This window comes from Chaetodon trifascialis, chromosome 16 (genome assembly GCF_039877785.1).
Source record: "Chaetodon trifascialis isolate fChaTrf1 chromosome 16, fChaTrf1.hap1, whole genome shotgun sequence".
Lineage (NCBI taxonomy): Eukaryota > Metazoa > Chordata > Actinopteri > Chaetodontiformes > Chaetodontidae > Chaetodon > Chaetodon trifascialis.
The window spans coordinates 9,479,635-9,496,462 of record NC_092071.1 but is presented as its reverse complement, the minus strand read 5'-3'; the positions used below and the strand labels follow the sequence as shown (position 1 = coordinate 9,496,462).

The window sequence follows — 16,828 nt, the reverse complement described above, 5'->3', positions numbered from 1 at the left end:
AGTGTTTGTACTTTGTTGCCACACTACTGCAGCTGCGCTCGTCTCAACCGGATAGCCAGTCCTCGAGAGCCCAAATCCCCCCGTACACAGTCTCCTTGACGTCCCTCTGCCCCGTCTCAGATACTCCGCTCTGAGGTAGCTGGCTCCCCAAAGATCCCCGCTTTGAGAGTTGTTCTTTGTTCCACTAAAAACAAAAGGGAACTTTGCACGGAGATGCTTTGGGAGGGAAAAGACAGTCACCGCAGCAGAAAGTAGAACGTCGGTGGAAAAAAGCCTGCTCTTCTCACATCCAGCAGAAACGGCTCTAAAAATATCAATTTAGAAAAACATGTTTTTCCTCTTGAACTGTGGCATCACGCTGAACATAAGTTTGAAAACCACAGCGCTGGAGAGGAAGTACACTTATTCAAGTACTCTACATAAGTGTTATTTACAAGCACTTTTCCATTGTAAGCTTCTTTATACTGCTAGTCCACTGCATTTCAGAGGGATGTATTATTACATAAACAAACATATCCTACGCTTTGAAAATTCAATGCATTGCTAAAGATTAAACCAGTCCAAATTATCCAATAATCCATAAAAGCAAACATAAGAGAAATGTCCAAGTTGGGAATACAAAGCTATATAGCAGAACTTCTCATTAATCATCCCATGACTGCTCTGATTTATCTTGTGAACCTTTAAATGAGGCTTTACCCCGACTGGAGGTTGTGAACTACGGACTAAATGGTACAACAAGCTGCACCGTGACCACTTACAACAGTAAAATACTTATTCATGCATCAGTATTTGTCTTAGAATGAAATATCAGTCATATTTCATATTTCTTCTTTCTTTCAAAATTGGGCTGCATGGTGGAGCAGCAGGTAGTGCGCGTGCCTCACAGCAAGAAGGTTGTCGGTTCGATCCCCGGGTCGGGCCTTTCTGTGTGAAGTTTGCATGTTCTTCCCGTGCATGCGTGGGTTCTCTCCGGGCACTCCGGCTTCCTCCCACAGACCAAAAACATGCTCATTAGGTTAATTGGTGACTCTAAATTGCCCCTAGGTGTGAGTGTGAGCGTGAATGGTTGTTTGTGTGTATATGTTGCCCTGCAATCGACTGGTGACCGGTCCAGGGTGCACCCCGCCTCTCGCCCATCGACAGCTGGGATAGGCTCCAGCCCCCCCGCAACCCCGGAAGGGATAGGCGGCATAGAAAATGGATGGATGGATTTCTTCAAAATGACTATTTTGGCTTTAGATACTTTGTCCTAAATTGCTTTTTTCTTTGTTTTGAAGTTGTCCACAACCTGCACATTTATATTCCATGTTCGGTGAGTAGGGTAGGTATGAGCTCCGTGTTTTGCTCAAGGACACTCAGGGATCAAACCTGTGACATTTCAGTTATTGGTTGTAGTTTCCAGCTACTTGCCCTTACAGGTATGCCCCATTGATTCCATCATTACAAAAGTGCCTGAAGAGGACATGAGAATATTTCATTTACATTTTTATGTAGCTGATCCCCGTCATAAACGCTTGCACATGTGATGAATAGGTGAGGACTCGGAGGCTTCAGCAGGAGACGTTGCCATCCAGACTTGAGGCTAGATCGGTTGGTGTTGTCCTTGAGGGGAATGAATGCAGAATATTTCTCACTGTATTGCAGTTTTGAACCGCGTCTGACGTCATAGTTAAGATTATGGCAGAAACATTTATATTCATCTTCTGCTGTTTACTCTATAAAATGTAGGAAAATTGTCAAAAAAAGGGATGCATATCACAAGTGACAAGTTCCCAGAAGCACATGGAGATGTATTCAAATGACTTGTTTTGTCTGGTCCAGCAGTCTGAACCCTGCAGATATGCAATTTAAAATCCTATAAAACTGAGAAAAGCTGCGAATCACATGTGAGAAGCCGGAACCAGAGAATGCTTTCCTTTTTTTTTTACATTTTTTTTTTTTACAGAGGATTTTGACATGTCTCACAGTCGGATCAGCACAGCTGTAAATAATAAAACGAATGATTAATGAATTCCATTTAGCTGCTTCAGTCGCATGCTGGCTCACCGTCACACTGTCATGGCTTACTGGGACACTTGAACATTGATTATATAATTATGCACCTGTGCTTTGACTATGACAAGACAAAATGCTGTGAAAGAGGCCTAAAACTTGGATGATTCATTAATATATATGTACATAAACATGCATATCGTCTGTTTTCTTGTTTTTTTTCACCTCTTACTTTCAGATGCAAATACATTGAGAGCGAACTTGAAGTCAAATTCCTTGTGTGTCCAAACAGACTTGCCCCATAAAGCTGATTCAATATCAGCTCGTGTCTTTTTTTAGGCACTTTTTGCTGCAGTTTTTATCAGCTCCTTCAGCACCGTTGTCACCAAGTTAATTGTGCTGAGGAAACCTGAGAACATCGCTAAAAAGCAGTCATTAGGAGAAAAACACTCAGTCAATCAGACAGGTTGCCAACAAGCTGACAGTTTAGACTATAATCATATTATTTTTGGAACTGATAGCAACTCCGTGCACACAACTACAAGAAGTACTGTAGGCGAGCTCAAATATAAAATTTGCTATCCTTTAAGAGAGGGGTTTCCTCTCTTGTCCTCTCCTTTGCTGCTAGATGTCCAGTCTGGTGGACATATTCTGGCTTTCGCTGCGATATGACCGCTGACCTTTAAGCTTTTTTACAATTTTTTTTTAGGAGAGACTCTCTCTGCTCTAGCTCATCCTGTCACCAAGTCCATTAATTTCATTACTGGGAAACTTCCCTAAAGGCCTTTGAGATTATTACAGCCAAGATAAAATGTATTTAATATTAGACCTCTTCTCATTTGATATTAATCGCGCTTTTTAATGCATGTAGCTCCACATGTCAGCACGAGGCTTCGCTGCGGATGGAAAACGAAAATATTTCATGGAAGCCTGGAGGATCGAGCCTCCTTTGTGCTGCTATTGAGGAGGTGGCAGAGGGGTAATAGGAAGATGAATGAAAAATAGTTGTTTATGCTGCCTTCACTGGTGTATTGATTGATGCATCAACAGATATCCCATTGTGTTTGCCGCCCGCCAGCCCGCCCGTCCTCCCGCCTGCCTGTCTGCCTGTCTGCCCTCCCGCCTGCCTGTCTGTCTGCCTGCCTACTCGCCCGCCTGTCTGTCTGTCTGAGATGCTCCATCTGCCCCTTGGTCTCCACCACTCGCTCTCTGGCTGCCTTTTGCTCGCTGCTTCATTGTCTCAGTCATCGCCTCCTTTATTTCTCACTTTGCTCCCTTCTGTCGCTCTCTTATCTGTTTTTATCAGCATCATTTTTCCCTCCTGTCACACCCCCACCTTCCCTCTCTCCCGCTCAGACAGACACACACACACTTACATATTCTCCTTTTTTCCTCGAGTGAATGTGAGGAGGTGTCTGCTCCCCCATATGGTTTGTCAAGTTCCAGCAGTGAGAGTGTGGGTGGTGTGTTGCCTTCTAACGTTGCGTGGCTTTAAAAAAAAAATGAGAGAAAAAACGAGAAGTCATATGTCGAATGGTGGTGAGATGGGCCTTGAAGGAGAGGATCCATTCAGGAAACTGCCTTTGAACTTAGGATGCACTGCACAGCCATAAATAATTAAAGGGAAGTGGATTTTGTGGAAAATATCAGACTTGTAAATCAATTATTTTCAACCACATAGAGTCAGTGTTAGAGAAAATAAGGAAGTGGTGTCTGTGTGTGTTATGGAAGATGCGGATCTACAATAGGTAGATTGTGGATGCTTAATCTGCAGCCAGAGATGAGGAAGATGGAGAACAGATGAACAATCCTTCTGTATCTTTTCTAATCTGGTTTGATTGTTTGTCTTTCTCTGAAATACAAAAACTGTAATACACTGCTGCAGCCACCTGTTGTCTCCCCGATAGGACGCCGCGATGCAGAAAACAAAGGGCAGGAAAAATATGTGCATCAAAATATGCAGTGATCAATTAAGTGTTTTTTTTTTTTAAGCAAAAGAAAAAGTGGCACACTCTCACTGTTTCCAGCTTCTCAATAGGAAATATTAACTGCTTAGATATTCAGACCAAGTTCACTTCTGACTTTAAATCAATGAGGGCCACTCAAGGCTTAACATTTGTGAAATGCGTAACGTCTAGGAAGCTTTTTGACTGTTGATCAGACAAAACAAGCAATTAGATGCCAAAAACTTGGGCTTCAGGAAATTGTACTGAGCATTTTTCACTTGTTCTGACCTTTAAGCCCAAACTATTAATTGATTAATGAAGAAAATAATCTATTGCGGATGTATTTTTGGTCTTAAAGGACACTTAGGTTGTTTGTAACACATGATCTCTTTGTGTGTTATGATGTTTGTCATTAAGTTTTTTAATGTTGTAACACTGTTGTCAGCTCAGTTTGGTTTGCTTCTGAACAAAATAAATACCTAACTCTTCAAATGCACAAAGCCCCAGTGAACCTATGTGTGATCACTGTACAGCATAATATACTGTCAGGATAAAAGAGGTAAGAGATGAGTCTGATTTGTTTAGTTTCGTGGGTGTTCAGCTTTTACTTTGCTCTTAAGCTTTTATTTGTCAGTTCCAGTTTCATGTGGGCAAACAGTGTGAGTGCACAGGAGGACCTGGATGCTGGTAAAATCATTGTTTTGCATAAAAGCCTTGCTCAGCGCAGATTTGAATACAATCAGAATGTTTTTTTTTTTTTATCCGCGTGAATAGAAACACTAGGTTTCTACCAGCCCTGGGTGACTCGGTGAAACGATGAAAGCCCGCGCAATCAATCCAGTCTTTACTGATGGAGCCAATACTTGTTGAGGACATGTTGCTTTTAGTCCAAATTACAGCAGCATGCTGTGCTTCTACCTGCGTCCAAGGACAACAAACGTCTGTCTGTTATCGGTGCCGCGCAGCAAACAGGATGATGGTTGTGGTGGTGGTGATAGTGGTGTAGGATGGCACATACTGGAGCACTAATGACAAAACAGCCATATCAGCTGTATTCCACAGAAAACTGGATGATGTTGATGTGGGTGGGAGAGGCTGTCATGCTGCGAGATATCATGGGCGCGTATTGACAATAAAAACCCCCATTTTCTGCTTTTGTCTACTGTATTTTGTTCTATTATGTTTATTTGCTTATGCTTAATGTGACCACACCTTTGGCACAGATTCAGCTGATGTCAGATAAATAGGAGCTTTGTCTTGTCACAGAGGACAATTGACACTGGCAGATGAAAGTATGAATCCACCTCATGTCTTCATCCGTGAGCTGTATGACGACCGCCTGAGGTTTACTGCGGAGTTCAGCCAGATTATGAATAATGGAGAAAGGTCAGGATAGATTTTTAATGGATTTATACGCCACATGGTTGCGGCTGCATCAACAGGGATTTTGGAGCAATCATTTCTATTAAAAGGGCGGGGTGTCTTCTTACCTCCGAATGCTGCTGCTGCGTTGAATCGATAATGACAGTGTCATCGAACTCTGACGCACGCTAAGGTCTACATGTTAGGGTTAATACCACTAATCTGTAATCTTAAGCGTCAGTAAAGACTTGGCAGATGATACATTTTTTTAGGAAGCAGATTTATCCGATAAATAATCTGCTGAATTTCATATGTAGTATCCTGCTCTAATAAAGTTTCATTTATTGTTTCATTTGCATTTCACAAATGTGGATTTTCTAAATATGGACTGGCTCAATAATGTCTTGTAGCCATTTTTGCATTCGTTTTGTGAAGCGGTAAAATATCCTACATTTACAACAGTCCTTGAATCTGTCGTGGCCAACTTCTCTGGTGTAAGTTAACCCCGTGTCAATCTTCTGTTTTAGCTAATTGGTGCTGTAACCTACATGAAGTGAATGAGGAAAATATAGACAGATAAGAAAAATCTCTGGTGTTATCACAAAGGGGAATTTAAATGTGTGAACCACCTGTTTTATGCAACGTCATAAATATTTCATCTTGTTATTTTATTGACTAACAGTGTAGCTATAAGCTAACCAAGCCGCTCTACATGCGTAGCCAGAGTTATATGCTTTGGCTATCGTAGACCGCTCTTCAATTCACCTCCTATGCAAAACGAATTTACAGTAAATGTTATGAGCCATGCCACAGCATAATGAAAAATCAGAATTGAGAGAGTGGGCTACACGGACAAATAATTCAAATGCATGCAGTTTAGTTGCGCAGAGGAGCAAATCTCTTCAGTCATTAGCGATTTAAGCCTTCGTTTCATGTTTCAAAGTGTCTAAGCAAAGTTGGGTCTCCACATGCATAAAACACTCATTGCTCGATCCATGATGTGAGGAGCTTTATAGTAATCCCTCTTCTTAATAAGCTGTTTCATGTGCATCACCATTCAAAAAGGGGGTAAAAGGGGGTCAGGGTGGGTCTTAATCAGTCATTTTACGTCTGTTTCCGCTCCAAAAGGCGGGTCACCGTGACTTTAAACACGTCCTTTTAATACATGGCGGTGTGTGATGTGAGAGATGTAATTTACTGAGAGTGTCAGCAGCAACCAAGGCTGAGAGTCGTGTCCCCCAGTTGACACCAAGTAAACAGTCACTTAGCTTGCGTGTCCCTGTCCACCCCCACAACACTGATGGAGACTAATGATCACACCAATGTGTAATTGCTCTGACATCTCTGTGACAGATCACATGGAGAGCAGTAAATCGGGAATGGCTTTAATGTCGTTCTAGAAATGGAAACAGGACATTAGAAATATTCATCCATTATGGAAGATTCTGTTTTGTTCAACGGGCTCACAGGGATAAATCTGACTTCTTAGCTTTATTTTTCAGCCTGTGGGGAAAGCAGACGTATGCACAAATACAGGTGCAGGCGTATGCGTGCACCACACACACACCTTACGGTGGCGTTTATGACTTGGCAGACAGTAACATTTTTAAACACAGCTATCCTTTGAACTTGATTTGCATAATTCTAATTAAATGCTCAGTCAGAAGCACCCAATCAGGGTGTCAAGTAGAAAGTGGAAGGAAACAAATCCTTTTATATGTTAATCTGCTTTACTACGACATTGTCTAGCCTGCCAGGGAAATGAATATTTCACACCTCAAACTACACAGAGGCGTTCTTATTTGTACGCCGAAATAAATTCATTTCCATCATTTTAGATTTGCTCTGCTTTTGGCTGCTATTAAGCGTTTTTCACATTTCAGATGCATTTTGATTCTGTCCAAGCAAATCCTGATAACACTTCACAGCTCCTCGTTGTGAAAACTGACCAGAACATTTTAGTTTGTTCTAGTTGTTTTTAATAATATATTTGGGTTAGACCAGCAATTGAAAGGTTTGAATTGCACACTCGAACACCTCAGAGCTGCTTGAGGTTTCAGAAAATGCATTACATAAACCTGTATGTCGCTGTGTTTACAATAGGAAAAGGAAGAGCTTTTTTTTCTGTCATGTGCTCTGAGCAGTAAACGGTAAACATTCAGAAAGTAGATGAAGCCCTAATTGATTTCTCTTGCTTCCTTGAGTGCACCAGCAATCAGCACAGGTTTGGTACCAGGAAGGATGCTGATTGATTCATGAAACCGATTCAAAAACAAGATACCCAGCAATTGAAAGCCATTAAATTTTCAGACACACAATCACACCAGAGTCAGTGAGACTGTCACTGACAGCTGGGCTGAATCGACATTGTTATATATACACTAACGTGGAAAAAATGCAAATCACAGATAAAATAATTTTCTGTATAATTACATTACAATTACATTTGCAGTTTGCTTGAAGTGACTCATTTGGAAATCCATATTTGTAAAATGATACAAATTCCTCAAGTCCTTGAGGAAAGATGCTGCTGATAAACTGTTTCTGTGCACCAACATTTAAGCTGTTTGAATGGCCCAGTCCTGATTCACTTGGTCTTTATAGAAACACAGCTTGCTGTAATAAAGTCCTGTCTATTAAGCTCACCTCACATGACAAAATTTCACCTTCTGCATGACAGTGAGATCTTTGAGGATGACAAGAAGATTTTGTGTAAGCCGAGACAAGTCAGCAGCAGCTTTACTTCACTTTAATGAGCATTTGTGATTTAATGTGGACGTTTCTAAGTTTGTATGAATATGAATTTCGCCATTATTTATTGATGAAACCTAATTAGAAGTTCATAATGACGTATTTCATGTAAGACGTTTCGATGCATCACAATGGGAAAAGGGCAGGTGTAAATAATGGAATTAATGACAGCTGAATTCCATTTAGTTGCTTCAGTTTCAGGGTCCTGGTTTTGTTCATGCTGGCTTCCTGTCATGCTGGAATTGAGCCATTGTTACCGTTATTAGTGGCGCCGGTGCTTTTCCTGCTATGACAACTCTGCTGTGTAAACGGTCTACTATGCAGAGAAATCCTGTTGCAACACATAAAAACAGAGCAGACAGAAAAGAAGAACACAGCAGGACGGTTAAACAGCAGAGAAATCGTCCTCATGTGCTGCTGACTTGACGTCTATGTATTTGTTCATACATAGTGTCACAACCGGAATCATTCATCACGAAGCTCGATGGGAACACCTTGCCTTGAGGAGCCATTAACCTCAGTCAGCAGCATCTTACTGTACCATTTATTATGACTACACACACAGACACACACACACACATGCAAGTGCATACACTCCATCTTTCTGGCTGTGTAACCCTAACCCTGTCACACATACCCACAATCCTCATACACACACATGCAGTGACCAGCGTTTGTCCTCCCTCCAGGTGACCATTCTGATCATCTTGGCCCTGGCCTTCCTCGCCTGCATCGTGTTCCTGGTGGTTTATAAAGCCTTCACCTACGACCACGCCTGCCCAGATGGATTCATTTATAAGGTGAGATCAGTGATTGGCCTGGTTTCATTTTCCAGTGTGACAGCACACCTATCTACAGCCCGGTGGTAGCTGGAATATGGTGTGGAACTGGAATTGCTTCATCCGATGTATTTTCATTAATGACAATTTTTTCCATCATATTTTTGATTTGATTTTTCCATAAATAATCCTAAAATAGGTTTATCTTAATTCAGCAGAAACACTGTAAACTGAGACAAAAGCAAGCACGTTATAACTCATTTGTTTAGTTCAGACAAAAAACAAAGTTTAAGATGAGGTCATTTGCCACGTTACAACCACAAGCTTCCTGGAGTCCAGAGTCAATAACTAGTCCAGTCCATATTATATTTAACTAAATATGCTAAATATGCAGCGCTAATTAGAGCTTTAGAGGTGCTGGTAGGCAGACTTTCTTCAGACAGTGCCAGGCTAGCTGTTTGCCCCTGTTTCCAGTCTTTATGCTGTGCTAAGCTAACTGACTGCTGGCTATGGCTTCATAGTTGTCGAACTATTCCTTTAGATAACTTATCAAACATCTCTTCATACTAGAGTTATTCTGTATATTCTCCCTATAAGTTCTCATGCAAGGTGCTTCATCCTCTCTGCCCTTCACTACCTCCCTCTCTACTTCCCCTCCAATCTAAATAAAGAATTAAAGGCGTGCGCACCGCCCAGTCTCCTGTGGGAGAGGAAAAAAATAAAATACTCCTGCCCTACTTCTGCTAATTTCTGAGGTCATGTTACAGAAAGAGGCTAATGAGGCATATCAGACCAGCAATCATCAATCAATGATATCAGTGATTTTTTTTACCAGTGTAATCAAGTGTAATTTTATGCTTTCTTCAAGCCAAAGAAAGACACTCCATGGAGGCCGCTCTCATGCTGTATGTCATTAGCTGTGTCGACTATTAAATGAAAATTAGACTTTCTGTCTATTTGACAATAATTACCACATTATGATCACTAACCCACGATCCATATGGCTAATGTCGGCCATCCTTGTCCAACAATATGTGCAGTATGACTGTTGAATCTTTGCAGGGACATCCTCCCCTCAGTGGTGCTGTCCACTGCATTGCACTTATAAGTTTCACAGTAGTTTGTGAGGGGTCACCTCGGAAGTCTGCGTCTCTGGACAAATCTGGTCTTTTAGGTGGAATAAATCTAGTTTCAGCCTCTGCAGGGGCTCCGACTGCAGTCTGCAGAGGTATTATTAGAAGTGTCACGTGCACGTTCACCAGGTGCAAAAGTGTCAATAGAAACACACACACACACACACACACACACACACACACACACACACACACACACACACACACACACACACACACACACACACACACACACACAATACGGCACAAGCACTACACAACTGCACGCAGGGTTTTTAATGTATTCGGACTGAAGCACATTGCTATACGGACTCAAATACACTCACATACACATGCCCTTCAGTGCATTATTACGAGTCCCCTTCCCCTCGATATTTTCCTAGATATTCTTAGCTCCAGTAATGTAAATGGATTCTCCCATTTTCCCCTCTTGCTCTCATAAAATGTATAATGAATGTAAGGGCTGTATCAGGAATATATAGGAAAGTATGAAGGGAAGCAAATTTCTTCTGATCAAACCTACTCAAGCTATTCCATCATCTCAAGTTCTCGTGAAGTGTTGGTAAGGTAACTGATGAATGTTCTGAACCTCTGTTCCCTTTCTCCCTCACAGCACAAGCGGTGTATCCCAGCCTCTCTGGAGGCTTACTACGCCGCCCAGGATGCCAACTCGAGGGGCCGTTTCTACACAGTGATCAGCCACTACAGCATGGCCAAGCAGACCACCTCGCACTCTGTCTCCCCCTGGCTGCCTGGAGGGGCGGGGGGGCAGCAGCACGACGCCAAACCCCCGAGCGGCGAGGGCCACTGAGTTGGCTGAACGGTTTAAAGGGTGTTGTAAACACATACAGACACACGCAGACATGAAGAAATACAGACACAGGCAGATATAGACGCAGACACACACAAACATGTAGGTGAGTATTCAGAAATGTAGACAAGAAGAGACGCACACAAACACAACAGCTACATATATAATGCCAATATAGAGTAAAAACATGCATGCAGACAGAAACCCACACATGCTAGGTCATATTCTGATTTACCTTGACTGCCCATTTATGTGCTCACTCTCTCTTATGGAGGGGCATTCCCCGTTGAACCTTTGCTCTCTTGGGATTATCATCGTCTGCTGATCCACACTCACATACGCAAACACACAAACACACAAACACACAGTCTGCTCTCTCGTTACCATGTTTACTCCCCTCCTCTAATTTATTATTTATTGACAGTCATGGTATGTTCATTTTTTACTGTAACGTATGGATGATTTGTATGTGATTACCAGGCCACTCTTTGTACAAAGGCGCGAGTCGGTGCTGAATTTCAAGCTTCCTGTTTGTGAGTCTTTTTTTTTTTTTTCCGTCAAGTGTGTGTACTGTATATTCATTCATACCTCCGTTTCTTTCCTGGCTTTCTTGTCCAAACTGTGTAACCTCAGGCACGTCCGTCAAACACCACACACACACAGACATGCGCGCACACACACACACACGCACACACAGATCACTTCATATTCCAATCCAAACAACGTCAGTATGGTCTTGTATTGCTGTAACACACTTCCAAACACAGAATTTCAGCTGTACTGTCTGAGGAAGGTTTGACACCATTGTCCACATCCACGACACGTCCTGAGTTGATTGAATGAATTTTTCCATCATGGCTGTTTGATAGCTCATATACAGTGACATTTCAATGTGCTGTGCTATACATTTTAATTCCAGAAACCCCCCCAGTGACCCAAGCTGTAGTTTTTTGTGTGTGTATGCATTGTAGTAGCTTTTATTCAGAGATTTCTCCTTTTTTTTTAATTACAGACTTTCAATTTCTTCATGCAAGTTACTTACATATTGCTTCAGCGGCCAGTCTTGTAGCTCCATTAAACACGATGTTGCAGATGGGAAAGGAAATACCGTGCATATCACCGTCTCTTGCCAAAACTCTTTATTTTCCGCTGTGATTTTGTTATTGATGGGCTTCAACTGCAGCCAAGTTTTGTTCCTCTGCCGTTATTTTTCATTTTGTAATGTTGGATCTGTTGTCAAGAGCGCTTTTATGAGATATTGTGATGTTGTTAGTTGATATGTAGCGATACTTGATGTAATTTATCAGTGTGCATCCTTGTCCCTCTTCTCTTGGTTTGAATTCAAAAATAAAACAAGCTGTGACCTGTGCTGAGTGCGTCTGTCAGTACCGCTTACCGCTGTGTCTCTTTAGCGCTCACACAGCGTATAATGCAGCCCCGAGGCAGACCAGCGTGAATGACAGTGACGGCTTTTCATTGAGCACATTATATTATTCAGATGTTATATTCCTACCCAAATTCATACTACATTAAATGTGTGTTCTGCTGCCTGTGTGTAGAACTTTCTAGAGCTGCACAGAAAAGATTTGTTGGCTGTAATGATGAGCACCTATGATTGACAGCAAAAAAAAAACAAACAAAAAAAACCTACCAGAAGAATACCTGTATCTGTAATGGCTACTGGATATATTATTTATCTACAGAGTCCTCTGTGAATGGCAGATAAGGCCCCTGTTTTTCTTATGTGCAGCACTAATAACGGTTTCTTGTGAGTGACAAGAATAGCTTGGTTTGCTAATTAGAGTCTTGTATTCAAATGAATCTGTCAGCTGCCTGTTTTTCAGTGCCAAGGAGTGAAACACCTGGTGAATGCATTAGCATTCATAGAAAGGTTGAAGAAAACACAGCATGGAGAAGAGTAAATAATAATATAATTAAATTCAGCAATTAAAATGTCCACGAAGTTGAGGTTGTGACCTTGTGTTGATGCATTTCAGTCCCATCAGAAAAGAAAAATACATTACCCACAGTGTCAGCCACGCAAATAAAAGGCAAGTATGTGTAATTTATAACTCCAAGACATAGTAGCAGCAATAAAACAAAGCTTTGGTATCTCTTTTATTGCCTTACTATTATTGTAGTCCTCCTATTTCAGTTGTAGATAATGCTTTATATCTCTAGGTTTCAACCCCGACCATTGCACACAATGAGCAGTAGTTTGTTGTCACCTGACAAAGATATACTTGTCAAATTTTACCATAAAACAGTCGTGATCATTGGTTTGCAGCATTTTCCATAATGGACAACTACACCTATTAATGTTTATGAGATCGTTCTATCATCACCGACACATTTATTTTGTTTATATTGTCTTATCAGCCGGTCCTACTTGTTGCTTATTCAAAGGCATTCAAACAAAAACCAACTGAGAAAATGGTAAAATACACAGTGAAGTATTTAAATGTATGTTCCTTCAAACACGTTCTTCTGCACGTGCGTTGGTGTGGCATGATTCCCCAAAAAACAAATAAAAGCATCATTTCTTTCTGACTGACATAAATGAACATATATGCTCCAAACAAATGGTAACAATGGTAACATGTTTTCTTGATGTTGCTGCTGTTTTTTTTATACCCACATGTATATGAAACTGAAGTGAGTCATAGTCTGTGCATATTGGACAGATGGTTGCTTATGCAGTGCTTACACAATGCCAACACAATGCTGACATGTTATTAATTGAGGGGTCAGGTGTAGAGAAGCAGCTGGTTGCTTCATATGGGCAAAAGAAGGTACATGGTTGTCTATTTCCAACAAAGACTGGCAACAGAAAGACAAAGGTATACATCTCTGACATCAGCGATGACTAAACCAAGAAGACATTAGTTAAAAGTATATGTAAAGATATAGAAAAAGGAGAGAAACCCTCACTTGCAAACGTTCTTCCCACCATTCTGGGACGATGTACCCTGCATGATTTTTGAAGCTGACTGTTTTTAGCAGAACTGTCTAATGTAGGGATCTCTTCGCACTGCAGAAGCGTACAATCCTCACCAAGCTTATTAGACCATTCATTTGAAAGACCTTATGGCCCTGATTACTTACTAGGGACAATTGGCAATCAGATATGGGATGAACTGTGGCTTAATCCTCTCTCTGGCTCTCTAATTATAATGGCAAATAGCTTCCAGTGGTATAATTCATGCTAAATTCCTGCCAGTGCAGGATATTAGATATTGATGTGAGGAAGGACTGATTGTTGCAGACAGGTCATTGGTATTTTCCCAAAGTAGAGAGGGATGTTGGAGGAAGGAGGGGGAAAAAGTAGAAGAAGAGATGGAGAGAGAGAAGAAAGGCTCTTTGTTGATTGGCACAGAGGGAAATGAAGCCTGGCATCTGGAAATGAACAGCCATATATATCCATCCTGTTGTCTCTAAACGCAGGAAAAGATGCGATGGGCTTGAAACTTTCCTGTTGATTTGGAGGTGCTCAATTTGGATCCACTACCAAATGATAACAGCTGTCTCTCTAGCTCATATTTCTGTATTTGTGTTGTATTCAGAGTCTTTCTCTCTCTCTCACAGGCCTCATGTAGGGTTTTTCTCTTTGCTCACATTTTGTCTTTGTTGTTTCATATTCAAGCTCTCTGTATCTGCCTGCCTCTCTTTCTTCCACACTCTCCATGTCAACACACACTTCATTGCTGTCATCTCCCATCTCCCTCGGCTCTCAGGATGGGCAGCACTGTTTTGATTTTTTGAATTGGTGGAAACAGTCTTAATACCAAGGGTATCAAATGTTTCGGCTACTGTTATTGTGCATGTCTTGAGGAAAAACTGTTAACTGTTTTGTTGCTCTCAGGACAACTGAAACCAATGGAGTGAAATATTAGTTCTGTGGTAAATGAAAAGCTGCTTTCATGAAAAATGGTTGTAATCAAAGAATGTGAATAACTTTCTAGTCATCTTTGGGGATTTGTCTTTTATTGTTTACAAGCAAGATAACAAACAGAGCAAGCTTTGGGTGGAAACTTCTTGTCCATTTCTTGTAAATGCTCCATGAAGTGCCAGCATCCAGCAGATCCAGAGTGCTATTGAAGGCGACAGTATTTTACAAGCCCACCTGTTTAGTTTCTTTTTGTGCAGCAAACACATTTATGCTTATCCAGTTCAGTTCCAGCCCATTAAATTTAAATCACTGATTTGTCCAACAAGTCTGGTGTCATGCTCTGCTGATGGTTATTTCCTCTGGATGGAGAAACAAGTGAGTGTTAAATGTTGACTGATCTAGCAACTGCTAGCTTATGTGCCAACTAAAAATGTCATGGACACGATTTGCTCATGTTCTTGGGGCAAAACATAACTAAATAATTCTAATATCTAAACAGAAATCATGAAACATGAACACAGTGTGAGGGTGAATAAATGGTGTCTTTGGCGAACCCCATGGTTCCATTTTCGGCCCTATTTTATTTGCAATATGGGGTCTGCTTACAATGGAATATGTTTTGTGAAAATACAAAATAATTTATCATTTCTATGCTGACGACTCACAGCTGTATTTCCCTTTAAAACTGGGTGCAGCAGTAATTCAGGCCTGCAGGCTACTTCAGCTTAGCCTCACTGTTGTTGTGTTTGCCTACAGAACAGTTTAAAACTGATGCATTAAATGGACTGTAAACAAACAGGTGTCATAGGTATCCAGTTAATCTACACCTTCAGACAAATTGTTTTTAAAGCTCTGCTCCAGTACAGCACCAATGAGTCCTTAGTGTGTATTCTACATTTCTAATCAGTAACACATATTCACCTTTTCATTCAAATTCTAATTGCATTTTAAATGTGCTGCATAAAAATTGACTCAAAAAATGAACTGAAAGTGAAACGAAAATTAAGGCCAAAAGAACCATGTGGCTTTTTGTCTTTCAACTGACTCCCCTGTCCTCCAGACTCTCTCTTTTCCTATACACCCACACACAGACATGCACATATTGAAATTCACATGCACTCAAACATATACACACATACAGTATGGCCATCTGTGTAATTTCTGCTCTACACCTCCATCTCACCCCTCAGCCATCTCCCCTGCTGTTAGAGAAAGGCTGCCTCTCAGCAGTTGGCCCTTGGAGGTGTGGAGGAGGAACAGAAGGAAGAGAAGGAGAGAAATAGCAGAGGAGGGGGACATACCCTGGAGGAATGACAAGAACAGGAGAGGAGTCAGGTAAGTGGTAGGGAATCAACGAGCCGGGAAGCTGCACAAGGAAGACCTGCACATTACCTCTTTTATGGGTTCGGTTTTCCTGTCACTGTACATACGTTGATAAAATAAAATCATTCGCTGTGAGCGGAAAGGGCAGAATTCGGCAAGATAACTGAAATTCAATTTCAACTTGCTAAACTTTGACTCACAAGCTATGATGCTGTCCAACAGGAAGACATCTTGACAATGCTGACCTTTGAGGGAATGGAGAGTCCAAAAATGGAGGATGCCTTCATAGCTCATTAACTGTTTTGCACCATCTATTTTTATCGAACCCTCCTTTGTTGGAGCATAAACTGCTCTGCCAAAGAAGGACGATTTGGTTTATGGGACAAGAGATACAAATGTTGAAAACACTGTATAAACTTATTGTCCCGTTAGTGACTGAGCTAACAAGCTTATGAGCAGGCAGTTATCATGGTACCTACTCTTTACTGGATAAAATTATGTACAACCCTGAGAACAAATGCTACGGGGATTGAACAGCTCAGTATAGATAAAATAGAGAAAAACTTGGAAAGCTATTGTGCCCAATTAGTGTGGGCTTTATAGCTTTACAGCTAGCCTATAACTGTTAGCTTTCCAGCTACAGTCATTCAGGTTGAAGATAAAATTTGGTGCTTTTTAATTAATGTTTGTACTTTCTACTTGTGTAGAAGATAAGATATACCTTTATTAGTCCCACAGTGGAGAAATTTCAGAATTAAAAACGAGGAAAAAGCTCACAATGAGCGGGAGCTGCTGTAACAGGCTGCCACTAGTGCAGCACTGGAAGTTAAGATCGTTAC

The 16,828-nt window shown here is 41.2% G+C and overlaps 1 protein-coding gene across 1 annotated transcript in view; it reads left to right on the top strand.

Moving 5' to 3' along the window:
• The window catches only part of nsg2 (neuronal vesicle trafficking associated 2), a 39,022-nt gene extending 26,877 nt beyond the window's left edge, over positions 1 to 12,145 (top strand). Inside the window, exons 4-5 of the mRNA XM_070983370.1 lie at positions 8,744 to 8,854; positions 10,580 to 12,145. Of these exons, the coding sequence (XP_070839471.1) occupies positions 8,744 to 8,854; positions 10,580 to 10,777 (309 nt within the window). The 3' untranslated portion in view covers positions 10,778 to 12,145. The remainder of the gene's footprint in view (positions 1 to 8,743; positions 8,855 to 10,579) is intronic.
• Positions 12,146 to 16,828: the final 4,683 nt, after the last annotated feature.